At 48.7% G+C, this 14,268-nt stretch overlaps 1 protein-coding gene across 2 annotated transcripts; it reads right to left on the bottom strand.

Annotated features, from left to right (window-relative positions):
- Positions 1–8,897: 8,897 nt before the first annotated feature.
- Prss51 (serine protease 51) lies at positions 8,898–12,698 on the bottom strand. 2 transcript variants are annotated; one of them, XM_048422194.3, is made up of 5 exons: positions 12,592–12,698; positions 11,358–11,449; positions 10,376–10,635; positions 9,366–9,508; positions 8,898–9,202 (listed from the first exon to the last, which is right to left on the bottom strand). In XM_048422194.3, exons 1-5 carry the CDS (start codon positions 12,607–12,609, stop codon positions 8,906–8,908), a joined length of 810 nt encoding a protein of 269 aa, XP_048278151.1. In that variant the 5' UTR covers positions 12,610–12,698; the 3' UTR covers positions 8,898–8,905. The 2 variants fall into 2 exon arrangements, with proteins under 2 accessions (XP_048278151.1, XP_048278150.1); XM_048422193.3 differs by having other exon boundaries at positions 11,263–11,449; positions 12,592–12,692.
- Positions 12,699–14,268: the final 1,570 nt, after the last annotated feature.

Below are 14,268 nucleotides of genomic sequence, written 5' to 3'. Positions count from 1 at the left end.
TCAGGTGATACAGCATCGGACAATGTGGGTACATCCTTTATGGGGTGCTGGGGTGGGTCCTGTCTGTACTTTCTTCCCATCTGTGTTGTCTCCTAGCCCTGGAGGATGAAGTCGAGAACAGTGGATGTTCTCTGAGCTCTGGGAACTCCCATGCCGGGAGAAAGACCAGAAGAGACCGTGGAGTAACGGTGTGTCACTGGGGTCAGAGCGGGGTCACAGTGCCAGGTGAATGGAATAAGGGTGTCCCTGGAGGGTAGGGCAGGGGTCACAGTGCAGAAGTGGCGATGAGGCAGAGTTCTCAGAGGAAAACGCTGAGTCTAGCAGGGGCCTGGAGGAAGAGCAGCAGGAATTTGTTGTAAGTTGAATTCTGACCCTCAAAATTCCCATTGGAATTTGGCTGGGGAGACAACTTAGTTCATAAAAAGCTTCTAAGCACAAGGGTGAATTTGATCCCCCAAACCCACATAAAAATAAAAGCCAGGTGTAGTACCCTTATAATCTCAGGGGGCGGGACACAGAGACAGGCAGGTGCCTCTGGGCTTCCTAGCTAGTAAACTTAGTCTGCTTGGTGAGTTCCAGCCCAATGGCAAACTCTGTTTCAAAACAGACGGATGGTATCCTTCTCAGGAATGACACCCAAGGTTATCCACTGGCCTCTACACACGTGTGCACGTCCACATACCAAAACACACACACACACACACACACACACACACACACACACACACACACACACACACATTCTCGTGTCCCCAAACTCAGAAGGTAGGATTCCTTGGGAAATCGAGTCACACACAGCAGATGAGTTAGTGACAGTGATGTATTGCTGGACCAGGCTAGTTCATGCTCCATCAGAACTTGGCAATCTTCAGACACTCAACCCGTGAGAACCCCACGTGAAGACTGGAGGTGCGCTGTCAGAATCAGGTGACCACCAGGAGCTAGAGGGGAGCCCACAGCAGAGCCTGACACAGTCTGAGATGGTGTGGGAAGTCATGCTGGCACTGTGGGTTTGGACCTCTTCTTCCCCTTTCCCCGGCCGCGGGACTCCTGGCAGTAACTTGCTGGTATTCTAGGCTACCCACTTGTGGAACCCAGGCTCAGCAGTCCATGGAAGAGAACACAACATTACAGGTAGGGAAAACCTAAATCGAGGTGCAGAAAAGACAAAAGCTGTAGAACTATCCTCTTGGTAACGTGAAAGCAGCAGACAGTGGCAACTGTGCTTAACTCAAACTAAAGTATTGTCAGACTAATTATGTGGGGCCAATTGGCTGAATAAAGGTCAGATCTGAATAAACCGTCTCCCCAGCTCTGTGATCATCAAACAATTCCCCAAAGAAAGTCCCAAGGGGTGACAGATGTGTAAGCAGTCATTTTTACTGAGGGTTGGCTGGGAACTACAGGTGTGGTCAATTTCCAAGTCTTGCTTGCTCTCTTTCTCTCTCTCTCTCTCCCTCTTTCTTTCTTTCATTTCGTTTTGTTTTGTTTTTTGAGACATAGTTTCTCTGTTTAGCCCTGGCTGTCCCTGGAACTGGCTCTGTAGACCAGACTGGGCTTGAATTTAGATATTTGCTTGCCTCTGCCTTTGGAACACTGGAATTAAAGTTGTACACCACCACTGCCTGGTTCCAAGATGCTCTGAGGCTTTAAAATTTCTCAAAACTCTTGCAAGTGGGCCAGCTCAGCAGGGAAAGAGACTTGAGGCTAAGCCTGTGTTCAATCCCCAGGACCCACAAAGTTATGGGAAAGAAGAGGTTCTGACCTCTACCAGCACTCTGTGGCACACACACATACACACACACACACACATACCCTAAATCAACATATGTAAATTTTTAAAAGTTATTTTGAATGTCCCATCAGAATGACTGAAAGCCTCATGAAATGTTAAACAGTTTGTCATTGGATATATTTGTCCTATAGAGAATGAGTACCACCACCGCCAGCTATAAGCTGAGTTTTGGAATTCATCATGCAAGCTCCTACCCTTTCACTGCCAGGTGGGGACCAGAAATGAGGGGGAAGTCTCTTTTCCCTGTTTCTTAGTAACAGAACCTGTGGCTCACACTGTTTAGAAACAGTGGGGACGCGTATACATTATCCTCATTTATACCAAAAACAATCTCCAAAACAGTGTTGGGCCAGAGCTGGTGGCCCAGGCCTGTAATCCCAGCTACTGAAACAGGAGGCAGAGGCGAGAAGATCATAGACGCAAGGCCAGTCTGGACTACAGTGTGAGTTCAAGGCCAGCTTGAGTAATTTAGATCTTATTTCAAAATAGGAAGACAAATAAATGAGGGCTGGAGGTATGGTTTGTGTGCAACACTGGCCTAGCACGTGAGAGGTTCTGAGTTCAAAGCCGTATTCTGTGATAAAAAGGGGGGGGAGGAAAGGAAAAAAAATGCATCTCTATACCAAAAACTTTTTCTAGCATTTGTAGTGGCTTTATTTATAGCTAAACTCTAGGAACAACCTACACGGCCGTGCTTAGGGGCCTGGTTACACAAAGTGGCATACCTACAGTAAGATCACCCAGTAGTGAAGAGAAGCCATTACTGAACCAACCAGCACCCCAAATACAAGTGAGTTAGGTCAATGATAAAGTCAGACGCAAATGGTCCCTTGCCATGTTTGCGATCTAATGACATTCTGGAAAGACAAAACCACAAGCATAGTGAAGACACCTGCCGTTGCCGGGGGCTGGAAGTCACGTAGAGGATGAACTGGGAAGAGGAGTAAGTTTGACATCTTACTGTGCAGCCATGTGCATGACTTTCCGTTCACAGAGCCTTAAAACAGTACGCTGGCGCCATAGACGCACGATGTGAAAGCCAGGCTTAAAATATCACCGCACTTTGTACGCTGGCGCCATAGACGCACGATGTGAAAGCCAGGCTTAAAATATCACCGCACTTTGTACACAAACAGATCCACTGATGTAAACAATAGGAGTGGTTACCCTGCTGCGGTTTGAGTATGAAATGTCCCCTCCAGGCTCCTGTGTGTGAACACTGCAGCTGCTGGTACTGTCTTGGGTAGGAGGGATGGGATCTTTGGACCTTAGGGCCTGTGTCAGTGACATAACCTAGTAGGGGTGGGGACTGAAGGTTATAGCTGGCCCACTTCTCTCTCTCTCTCTCTCTCTCTCTCTCTCTCTCTCTCTCTCTCTATGTGTGTGTGTGTGTGTGTGTGTGTGTGTGTGTGTGTGTGTTTGTCATGTGTATGTATGTATATGTAGAGAGTTGGGTCTTATTGCTCTGCCTTATTCTCTTGAGACAGAGCCTCTTACTGCACCTGAACCTTGCTGCTTGGGTTAGGATGGTTGGCCAGCAGGCTATGAGGATCTTCCTGTCGCTACCACCCTCCCCTGCTGGGGCCATGCGCATGTGCAGCCATACCCAGACATGAGGTGGATGCTGAGAGGATTCAAACTCCAGATCTCCTGCTTGCACAACAAGTGCTCTTAGCCACTGCTTCAGACCCCATGTCATGGGCCTGCTTCCTCATCCTGCAGCCGTGAAGTGGCCATAATGTGCCGTGATGTTGCCACGAGAGCAGCCAGCCCCTAGTTCCCGCGATGGACTGTATAAACCCGCTGAGTCCGCTTCTCTACTCTGAAGAAGTTAATCAACACACCCCACTAGCGGACAGCACCTTCAGTGGAATTCCGAGGTCCACCATGTGAGCAGAGATCAGTCTTTAATACTGTCCTCCTCTACTGAGTCAGGCAGTTTCTTGTGTCCTCACATTGCCCTTCCTCATTCCTGTGTCTAGGTGTGAGTGTGTGTGTGTGTGTGTGTGTGTGTGTGTGTGTGTGTGACTCTTACAAAGGTGCTCTTAGGACACTATCCTGTAGACCCGGACCCCGCCCTCTGACCTCATTTAACTCTAAATGATGTCGCCCTTCATGGCTCCGCCTCCCAAACCAGCTACACAGGAGGTCAGGAAGTGCACCTCACTCAGAATGCACACACAGCCCTGCTCAGGTGATGCTGGTGGCAGTCTGAATAACACAGGGGAGGGATATACTGAGCATACTGCTGGACAGAGAACTTGGGACAGACGCAGATCCTGATGGGAGCAGGTGGTTATGGCTGAAGGCGTCTAGCCAGGTGACATTCACCTTGCTTTGCCTCAGTGGGCAGGATTTGAAATCAGGCGCAAGTCCGGGTTTTGATGCTGTGATTTACATTATACTCTCAGCTACCCCACTATCTGGGTGCTGCTGGAAGCCCAGGGTTCTCCTGGAAGGCAGCCCCAAAGCTCTCTCAGCAAGCAGATCTTCAGCTGACCCTGAGAAAGGGGGTCAGGAAGAGACAAGGGTCTGTAGTCTTCCGAGGCTCCTGTCCCCACCAAGAGGACAGGCCCTTCCAATTTCTGGCTACCCAGAGGGCTCTGCTCTGTGGCTCTAGGAAGCGAAGGCCCTGTTCAGATGCCCCGGGAGCTGTGTGTCCTTGTGAGGTCTGTGCCCTGAACTGTAGGCCAAGAACCTGGGGAGCCAAGTCAGAGGAGGACATGGCTTACGGGCTTGTGTCAGCCCGTCACCGCCTTCCATGACCCAGTTTAAGTCTTGGTGGCATCTGCTGCCCAGGCAGGAAACACATCAACACAAGTTGGGGGAGGAGAGCAGCGCTATTTGGGGCAGGAGACAGATTAGGAAACAGACATTGCTCCCTGCGGATTGCAGAGTGCCTTTTTTTCCCTTTTGGATTTCAGCTCTGTCCCGATTCTTTCTTGTTTGAGAGCAGTTGGATCACCGTGTGCAATGCTATAGAAGTCCAATCCCAGATCTGGTGACTTTAGGATGGGGTGTGAGGTGGGTGGGGGCTGACCTTGCCCTTCCATAAGGAATTTGCCTGATGATTGTTCATCCACTTGGATATGTAATTGCCAGGACAGCTAAGAACGGTGGGCCTTGTCTGAGGGTTCAGTAACCCTTCTCTGGAGCCTCTCATGACTGTCCAAATTCCCACCTGGCCCTTTGAGGTGGAATTAAGGAGGGTGATAGTTCCAAAATCATAAGAGTTAAGAGAGCAAGCTGAGCTCAGTTAGCGAGGTGTTGGAATTCCACTCTGAAAACTTGAATGGAGACATTCTGAGGTTGCATGAACATGGTGGACATTTTAGCAATTAAACAGAGTAGCCAAAGCAGTCAACCGTGGAGGGAAGAGGGACTCTTTTCTCCCTAGACCCAGGGAAAGCCACAGTGGTGCAGAAAGAGGGTCATCAAGGGGAACTGGCCAGTGGCACCACTGTGACCTAAGCAGGAAGGGGACAGAAAAGAGACACCCCTTGGCCATCTCACGCTCTGCTTTAGTACTCTGGTCAGTGCTTTCTGAGGGGAAGCCTAGCAGCATCTGGGACAGTAGGTGGCCCAGGCCTTAGGAGGCAGCAGGAGCTGCAGACAGACCTGTAGTGGGAGAACCGAGTCAAATGGGGGAAATAAAGGGTCAGCATCTTGGAGACCTTTCTTGCGGAGGATGAGTTGATCGCTGTGACATTCTGATTTCGGGACTAGCAAGCTACCTGCGATTAAAGCCTCATCGTATGCAGTGTGCTGTGCCTGGGTCTAGGGAGTGTGAACTGAACCCTCCTGGCCACTTTTTGCCAGTTAGTTAGTTGGTCCCCACATCAGAGACAGCATTTTAACTCAGTGTCACCTCTGCCATATTCGCGGAGGGAAGCTAGCCGCTGGGCCCTGACAGGCTGTGTTTCTCAGATGCCCAGAGTGCTTTGAAATGAAGCCAAATAAGGGGTGTGTCTTAGCTCCCCTTTCCATTGCTACAATAAAACACTCTGACAAAAAGCAATTTAAGGATGCAAGGGTTTGTTTTGGCTCAGAGTTTAAGGATACAGCCCAGGGTGGTGGGCAGTCACAGCAGCAGGAGCTGGTCACAAGCTCAGCTTGGAACAAAGACTGATGTACGTGTGCCGTTGCTCACCCCCTTCTCTACTTACACGATCCAGGATCCCAGCCAGGGAATGGTGCCGCCCACAGCGGGCAGGTCTTCCCACCTCAGTTAGCACAAGAGAGTCCCCCCACAGGATGTCCAGAGGCCCATCTCCCAGGCGATTCTAGATTCAGTTGACAACACCGGCTATCACACGCTGAATTAGTTTTCTCAGAGCGGTTGTAGGCAGACATACAAACACCGTTAGGCGGTGGCCATGAAATTTAGCCGCAAAGTCCAATCCTCCCTGATACTGAGGATAACAAGAGATGACCAGCGGGAGTGGTCTGCGGACTCCTGCAGTTGGCCAAGCCAAGGCAGGATGCTCCCATCCCCCCTCTGGCCCTCTGCATGGGCTTCCCAAGCCTTCATTTCCGTGTCCTGCCTGCTTTTCTGCCTAAGCACACAGAGCGCTTTCTGTTTCCTTGACGCATGTCTAACTCATACAGGCTTTGCCATTGAACATTCGAGGAAACAACGTGTCAAAGATGGGACTCTTAGGTGTGGCTTCAGCCTGGCTTGTTTGAAGGCAAGAGTGGCGTCATTGCTAGTGGGAAACAGATTGCGGTAGTCTGTGGTAGGCTGTCCCTGAGTCAAGATTTCAGTGTCCTCCTTAAGCTCAGTTATCAGTGAAAGGGAACCACGTGGCTCTACTACAAAGCTACTATAAGGGTTGCAATTACTAAATGCAGTAGAAAGTTTTTTTTAAAAAAAAAAAAATACGAGCAAAATGGCAACACCCCCAACATTTTGGAGCTTTAAATTTTCAACGTCAAGAGGTATTCAAACAGCCTAAGAAGCTTCTACAATTGATTCCAAAAGATTTTTTTCCAGTGTATCAAAAAAAAAAAATCAGACTGTTTCTGAATACCAGAGCTTTCCTTGCGGGCTTATGGCCCTGCTTTCCCTAACCCTTTCTTTATTCGCGGCGTTTCCTAAAGGATTGGTTAAGGCATCTTCTCGAGCCCACTTCACTTCGGCAGCATCTCCCTCCGTTCCCTTTCACAGACTTGAAAAGAATGCCAGGCAGTGAATCGATCTGAGAACCAAGCGATGGAGTTCCAGTCCTGGCTGGTTCAGCTGCATCAGCTTCCTTAAACACAGTCTGAGGGTTGGGATTCACCTCCATCAAGTGCTCCCAAAGAGTGATTCCCACTTTGCACCCCACTGTTAGATCCTGACACCTTAGTAAGCCAAGGCCACTTACTGTTGTGGTGGACGCTCTCAGCTCCTGTTTTCTCAAAGGAAAGAATTCAATCAGGAGACACGAATGATTTAAGCAGAAATGTATTTGACCAAACAAGGAGAAATAGGAGTGGGCTGCCCCCAGGTCGGATATCAGTACAGGGGTCCTGCATTGTGAATCTGAAGGCTATGTGAATATTTTGAGATGGGTGGCACATTCATGAGATAGGGTGACCCGTTCTCCCTCCAAAATCATGGTGGATGGGGCTTCCTTTCAGGGTACTTTTTGTTCTCTCATGATCCTCTTGAAAAGTCCTTAAGTGAAAGCAACGTAAGAATGAACTTAAGGCCCTTTGATGTCACCTGTCTTTCCTTAGTGTGAACAAGTAGCATCTGAGAACGTGCCCTGGCACCATGGTTTCTTAAAAGGGCACATCCTAGCTGCATCTTCAGGGATGTTTAATCACATAGGAGTGTCTTGACCTTCAGAAGATGGATCTACCAAAAGATAGCCGCAGTTTGCCTTGGTCACGCATATCAAAGTCCTTGCTCATCCAGTAGCGGAGAAGGGTGTATTGCTTTATGCATTGTTAGCTCAAGGTGTATATTTGTGTGTGTACCAAGGCACAAGGTAGGGTGTGTTTCTTCCTGTAAGTTATGAGATACCACCATACCTTGTAATCCCTGTCATGGTCTAGTGCCTCTTCTACAGATGTTAGACTACCCACTCCCCGTGATTCTTAGAAAATAGATGGAAATAGAGGATAGAATGAAGTTATATAAAATTTATATCACAAAGTATTCAAATGAATGAATGGGGAAAATAAACTCCTTGTTCATATAATTGGTTGTCTCCTTTATATCTATGCCCTATAGACTTGACCAAGCAAAGATATAGAGATGTAACCACCATTAGTCCCTGGATGTATGGTATGGCACTGGCCTTCAAACATGGTCTCATGGTTTTCTAAGCCCAGACTCTTGTCCTTTGTCTCATGACCAGCAGAAAGCTCCTCTATTAGTTGTCTCTGGTGGAAGGACACGTTGGCTCTGATGTCCCTGGTTTAGTGCAATCCACTCTCACATACAATGGGCAGTAACTTTGGTTGCTGGGAAGTCTCGGTCTCCATGTGTTGGAGAAGTAGATAGACATCAATGCCTATCTACCACAATTGGTTATCCGGAAGTACTTTTTGAATAAATTAAAAAACGAAAGGAAAGGTGTGGTCTCCATGTCCTGAGCCATAATCTCCCACTTTCAGATTGAAATTGGGTCCGAGAGCCCTTGCCCTACCTGCCACACACACAGAGATCTTTCTGCATGGCCAGGCCATGGAGGCATCTGCAGGCTGGGTTGGGAGTTCCCTGGTTGCGGACCTGGGTGCTGGACTGACAGAACAAGGCTGGTCTGTGGCTGAGTTTGATCATGTCACCAGAAAAGAAGCAATTCAGAATGTCAGAGCAAACACTCACAATGCAGGTGGAGCCCCCTTCATAGGGAAGGGCGGGGAGACTTCTCATGAGAGATTTTCAAAGACTTCCTGAATCACGCCCTCCTGACCCTCCTTTGTCAGAGGACATGATGTTTGCCTCTGGAATACTTCTCTCGGCATGGAGTTCAATATTCCTACATTAGAGTGTGAGACAAGGTAATAAGTCTGTGGTTAACTCATCAGTGCAGAGACCAAGCCGTAGTCAGCGTTCCTCAGATGCTTGAGAGAAGATGGGAGAGAATAGACTTGACAAACAGTAAGAGCGTTCTGAGCTTAGCAATTTGATTTATCCCCGGCAAACATGGTAGCAAGCAGTATTTGAAATCCCAAGCTTAGCAATATGGGGCATGTTGAAACGCAAGTCAAGGGGCTTCGCGAGGCTTTGGAGAGGTTGAGGGCTCTTCCTTCCCTTTGCGTCTCCTCCAGGATCCATGGGATAAACTGAGCCACAGACACAAACATCCCAGGCCTCCCCCTGGAGCCAGAGGTTATGGCCCAGCTGAAGACACCCACTTGAAAGAGCCTCCGAGTCTCCCAGTTAGCACAGACCATGGGTGCTCCACTGTCTCCCTAAGAATGAGAAAAGCAAAAAGCACTATGTGTGAGAGGCCATCCAGCAAGAGGATATGAAGGGGTGGCTGGTGGAATGTGCAAGGGCCCCCCTCCTGGACTCCTTCTGGGAGCCTAAGAATTGTGGGGTGTGAAGGGGTGGGGCGTGGCAGCGGCCGAGTACCTGGCACTTGCCGTTGGTGCCTCCTTCCTTCCAGGCACAAAGCATGTTCCTAGAGAGCTGAGTCACCCTCTTGGCACATGCTCTCCAGCTAATCCGAACCACCCGCAGCTTCGTCAGGTGCATGTTTAAGCCTCTGGTTGAGCCTAGCAAAGTAACGAAGCCAGTCTGAGAATGAGCATGCACTGACCACTGACAGGGACCAGTCTACACGCATCAAAGTGAAATCCCTGGAGGGTTTCTGTGCCCAGCAAGTCAGATTCACAGTTTCCCTAGTGAGGATGATTTATTGCAAAACCCCGCTATCTAGGTGTCCCAACAAGTAGTACCTCTACTAATGTCTATGCCTAGACCATGCAGGCTCTCTCCAGTAGCAAACCAGTCCCTCACCAGGGGCACGATATGGAGATTTCTCCATGGCCTTATCCTTGCTCTGAAGCTACTCTTTGTCCTAATGTTGAAGTTTAGAGCGGCACACATCTCGTCTTTGGAGAGATGAATAGAGACACTTGAAAGAATAGGCACATCCAGGATGTACCATTTTGAAGGGGAAAAATAACCACATTGCTAAAGGAAATTCTGGCTTTCTCACTGTTCGTGGTCCATGGGTGCTCTGCAGGAAGAGGAGTGGAGTCGTTGGTGCTCACCGCCTCAGGGAAACCACTGGTTTGATAATATCAGCAAATGGTGGACTCTTTGTAAGGCTAACAGATGTGTGAGCCAAACACTTTGGATGGAATCCATAGAAATGATCACTGCTTTAAAGTTTTGAGACTCTTCTATATCCCGCGAATTTGCGGGGGAGAAGGGACTTTACCTCCGTGATTTCACCTACATGATTTAGTCGAGGGAGGCATTGCTGTTGTTCTATAGGTGGGAAAAGATGATGAGAAAGAAGGTGATGGATGCTACCACAAATTCAAACCTGAGTTGTCCCCAACTAAACCATCATTCTGCTCAGCAGAAGGCAGCCCACAAGTGAGCTTCATATAGCATGAAGGTGAGGTGCATACCATGGCTATGAGTCGATGCCCACTCTGCCATCCAGCACCGATCCCAGGAGCTCTCCTGCTGCGGCAGGCAGATGGGCATTTTGACCTTATTGAATTGGACTGGCGTGGCAAGCAGAAGCAGGCAGAGGTCACTGTCAAGGTGGGGCGGCTTGTAATCTTTGTGAGCAATGATCTTCTGCACTTGTTTCCTCTCCAAGTTGATGTCGCTGAAGGTCTTGGTTCCCATGACTACAGAGATGTTCACCGCTACCACTTCCAATCTGAAGGATGAAAACAAAAGCACCACAGCTGATAATGATCGTGGGGCACTTTGTATCTACAGACACATTTCCAAGCCACTAAGTAGTATAGAATGGGAGGGAGTGCAGGGGCAGGGGCTAGAGAGACCAGGGAGGTCAGAGTCAGGGACCAGACCCAGATGGATCTCTGAACAGGTGAACCATTAGCTCAGGGGAAGCTCTCACCAACAGAAGTGTAATGTACCCATTGAGAAAAGAGGATGTAAACGCCTTAGGGACAGGAATTTGGCTCTCTTATTGGCTACTACAACTTTCTCTGTTGAAACTGTACCCAGTAGGCACTCAATGCATGCACAATGAATGAATGAATCTAGCGTGTCTTAGTATATAAGTGGTGGGCAAGAAAAGGAAGCCTATACTAATTTTCTCCAACACTGGTGCTGAGCTACAAGAAGCAGCCAACTTGTGATATAGTTGATCAAGCCAAGAGGGACTACAGTACAGGATACAGGAGCAGACTTGGGTCCAAAGTCACTGAATACGATGCCTGTGGCTTCCAAAGCTTCATGTACCAACCAACCAAGTGCCTAGCCCAGACTACATGTATACTACAAGCGACATAAATGACGGCGATGCCCAGACACTTACAGGGTTCTTGGGAAGCAATGTGCTGCCGTCAGAACCCACCACTGATGGATGATGGAGCCGCCACACAGGTGTTTCCCAAGCATCTGGATACTCACTTGCCACGGGAATTCACCATTCTGGACTTCCAGCAGTTCACGGAACGGCAACCATGATGAGTTTGGGAAGGCAGGTCTGTGGCCACACAGGACTGATTTTGAGAGAGAAAGCAAAGAGACATTGGTACACGAGACACCCAAGGAATCCTCACTTCACATTCTCAGAACCTTTCCGGCTAAGCTCAGGGTGGCATCTGAGGGAAATCAAATGAGAGGGCCCACAGAACAGATCTTAGAAAGTCCTCCAAACTGAAAATGATCAGTGTAGGAAAATGCAAACTAACAAAAATGGACCTGCCACAGAAATCGTAAGCACGTATTCTATGTTTAAAGGGTGTAGACCAATGGGAAGAAAAGTAACAAAAATGTAACAGTTAATGCTGTTGCTTGATAGAATTGTAAAATAGCTGTGAGTGACTGAGAAAGTTGAATACACCTCCCTCTCCCTCTTCCTCGCCCCCCCACAGAGAGAGAAATGAGTAGATAGATAGATAGATAGATAGATAGATAGATAGATAGATAGATAGATAGGGAGGGAGGGAGAGAGGGGAGAGGAAAGGTAGGGAGATGAGATCAAATATAGCAAAGTCACTTTATGAACCATGCATGTCAGCATCCTTTTGTGTGGGGTCCTGCTGTAATTCTTCAGAAAGAGTACCAAACAGTTGCACATCTGGTCTACCCATAGAACTTTCTCTATAGGGCACCTCCCAGGACCACAGAGCAAATGTTACAGGAACCGACTTCTTACAGCAATGTGGCCTGATAAATATTTTCTAAATTAAATGCATCCCTATTCGATCCCACACCTTTCTGCTGCCTCTTTCAGGGTCTGAACCTAGAGAGAGCCTCAGTTCATTTACAGACAGGGAGTTGAGTGGGAGAAATAAGGCCAGTAGTTGATCTTGCCCCAAGTCTCCTGTGCTTCTGGAACTCTGGGCACACATCCTAGGGGATTCACTGTAGGTAACATCTTCAACCAGTCCAGTACATCTGCTTTGACCAATCAGTCATAACCTCCTCGTTTCCTGAATCAAATTCCATCTACTGCCACCTCTGGGGGTAAAGAGCTCCGGGTCTCTCTGGGTGAGATTTTATGCTCTCTGGATCTGGGTTCGAGACCTCTAACTCTGCACACACACACCCTGGAGCCCCTCCCCATCCACTCTAGGGGATGGAGGGGTGAAGTGGCAGGCTTTTCCTTCCTTTAATTCTGGGCTAGTCAGACACTAACCTTGGTTGTCCTGGGCATGTCCCCTAGATGTCATGAGCAGTGCAATCAGAAGGGAGAGCATCGTGTTGCCATTCCAGTCCGGTGTTGCCCACCTCGACACCCTGCCCACACTGATACAACAGCAGCTGCAGCTGCCATAGTTGGGCATCACAAATGCATGGCAGAGCCTGGCCTGGTGACATCACAGTAAATGTGGAGATTAGAGAGGAGGAGCAGGCCCAGCCTGATTGAGCCATGTCCCTCTCCCAGGTCTTTCTGGTTACCAAAGTCCCTTTGGGTGCTTCCTGCCGACAATCATCTATCTGCCCATGTGTTCTGGCCCTGCCCTTGACTCTGAGCATGTGGGGGAGCCATTTGTTCTTCAGCCACCTTTGGCAATAATGAGTTTTGAGTCTCTGGGTGAGATTTTATCCTCTCTGGAATTGGGTCTCAAAATTTTCATGTGCCTCTACAGGAAAATTTTAACCCTATCATGGGTTGGAGAAGAGCCAAAGTGGGTGTTGATGTTACATTAAAATGTTGCCTACATTAAAAGATCACTCTGGAGCGGGTTGCAGAGATAGTTCAGTTAGTAGAGAACTTGCTTGCTTTGCAAGTGCAAGGGCTTGAGTTCAATCTCTAGAAGCTGTGTTTTATTACAAGGGTGGGGGCATGGCGGTACATGCTTTCAGCACTAGAGAGGCAGAGATAGGCAGGTCCTTGGGGCTTTCTGAGTAGTCAGCCTAGCCTATTTGACAACTCCCAGGACAGCTGGAGACCTTATGTTTAAGAAGATATGCATAGTCAGGGGTGGGTCCTGGCACAAGTGACTCATCAATTAAGAGCACTTGGTGCTCTTATAGAGGACATGGGTTCAAATCCCAGCACCTACACGTTGGCTCACAATATCTGTAAAGTTCCAGGGTATCTGACACCTTCTTCTGACCTCCAGGAACACCATGCATCACATGGTACACATTTGCGCATGCAGACAGAACCTTCATATACATAAAATGAAAAGAAATACATACTTTAAAATGATGAATAGAGCCTGAGAAATGAAACCCAAGTTTGCCCAAAGCTTATGCACTAGTCTCCACATGCACCTGCATGTGTACCTCACACACACACTCGCACAAGAATAGAGAGAGCAAGAGGAGGGAAGGCGGGAGGGAGGTAAAGAGGGAGGGAGGGAGGGAGGGAGGGAGAGAGAGAGAGAGAGAGAGAGAGAGAGAGAAAGGGGGGGGGAGAGAGAGCTCTAAATACACCATGGAAACATGGATGTTATTTGGGGGGCAGGTAAAACCAGAACAGAGACTATCACATAGGAAGTCATCCAGGTGAGGGATGCTGGTGTCCTGACTGCTGAGACACAGAATAACAACTGAAGTGCCATGGCCACTGGCTCCACAGCATGCATGTCTGAAAACAGTGCAGATCGGAAGTTCAGGGAATAGATAACCTGGGAAAGGGTCCATCTCTGAGGTCCTAGGATGAAAACGATGCCAGGGGAAGCACGCAGAGATAAAGGAGGACTGAGCGGCAATGGCCTGTCTACCTTGATGTGTACCAGCAGGAACCTGGAGATGGCAAGGGAGCAGAGAAGAGTCAGAGGTGGTACTGGGTGAGAGGCGGGGAGAGAGGATTAGCATGTGTGGGAATAGCATTCTGGGAGTTCTGAATCTCCCCCCCCCTCTC

The sequence above is a fragment of the Myodes glareolus genome, chromosome 12 (genome assembly GCF_982192425.1).
Source record: "Myodes glareolus chromosome 12, mMyoGla1.1, whole genome shotgun sequence".
Taxonomy (NCBI): Eukaryota; Metazoa; Chordata; class Mammalia; order Rodentia; family Cricetidae; genus Myodes; species Myodes glareolus.
Note: the sequence above shows the minus strand (reverse complement) of the source record. Positions and strands in the feature narration are given on the sequence as shown.

Excerpts from the sequence above, each read along its gene's own strand:
- Prss51 (XM_048422193.3), bottom strand. The coding sequence starts at position 12,652 with ATGCTCTCCCTTCTGATTGCACTGCTCATGACATCTAGGGGACATGCC. Across the intron at positions 9,509-10,375 it reads GGCATCGACTCATAGCCATG|GCTCAACCAGAGGCTTAAAC; the intron begins GTATGCACCTCA and ends TTACTTTGCTAG. Across the intron at positions 9,203-9,365 it reads GCACCAACGGCAAGTGCCAG|GGAGACAGTGGAGCACCCAT; the intron begins GTACTCGGCCGC and ends TCTCATTCTTAG.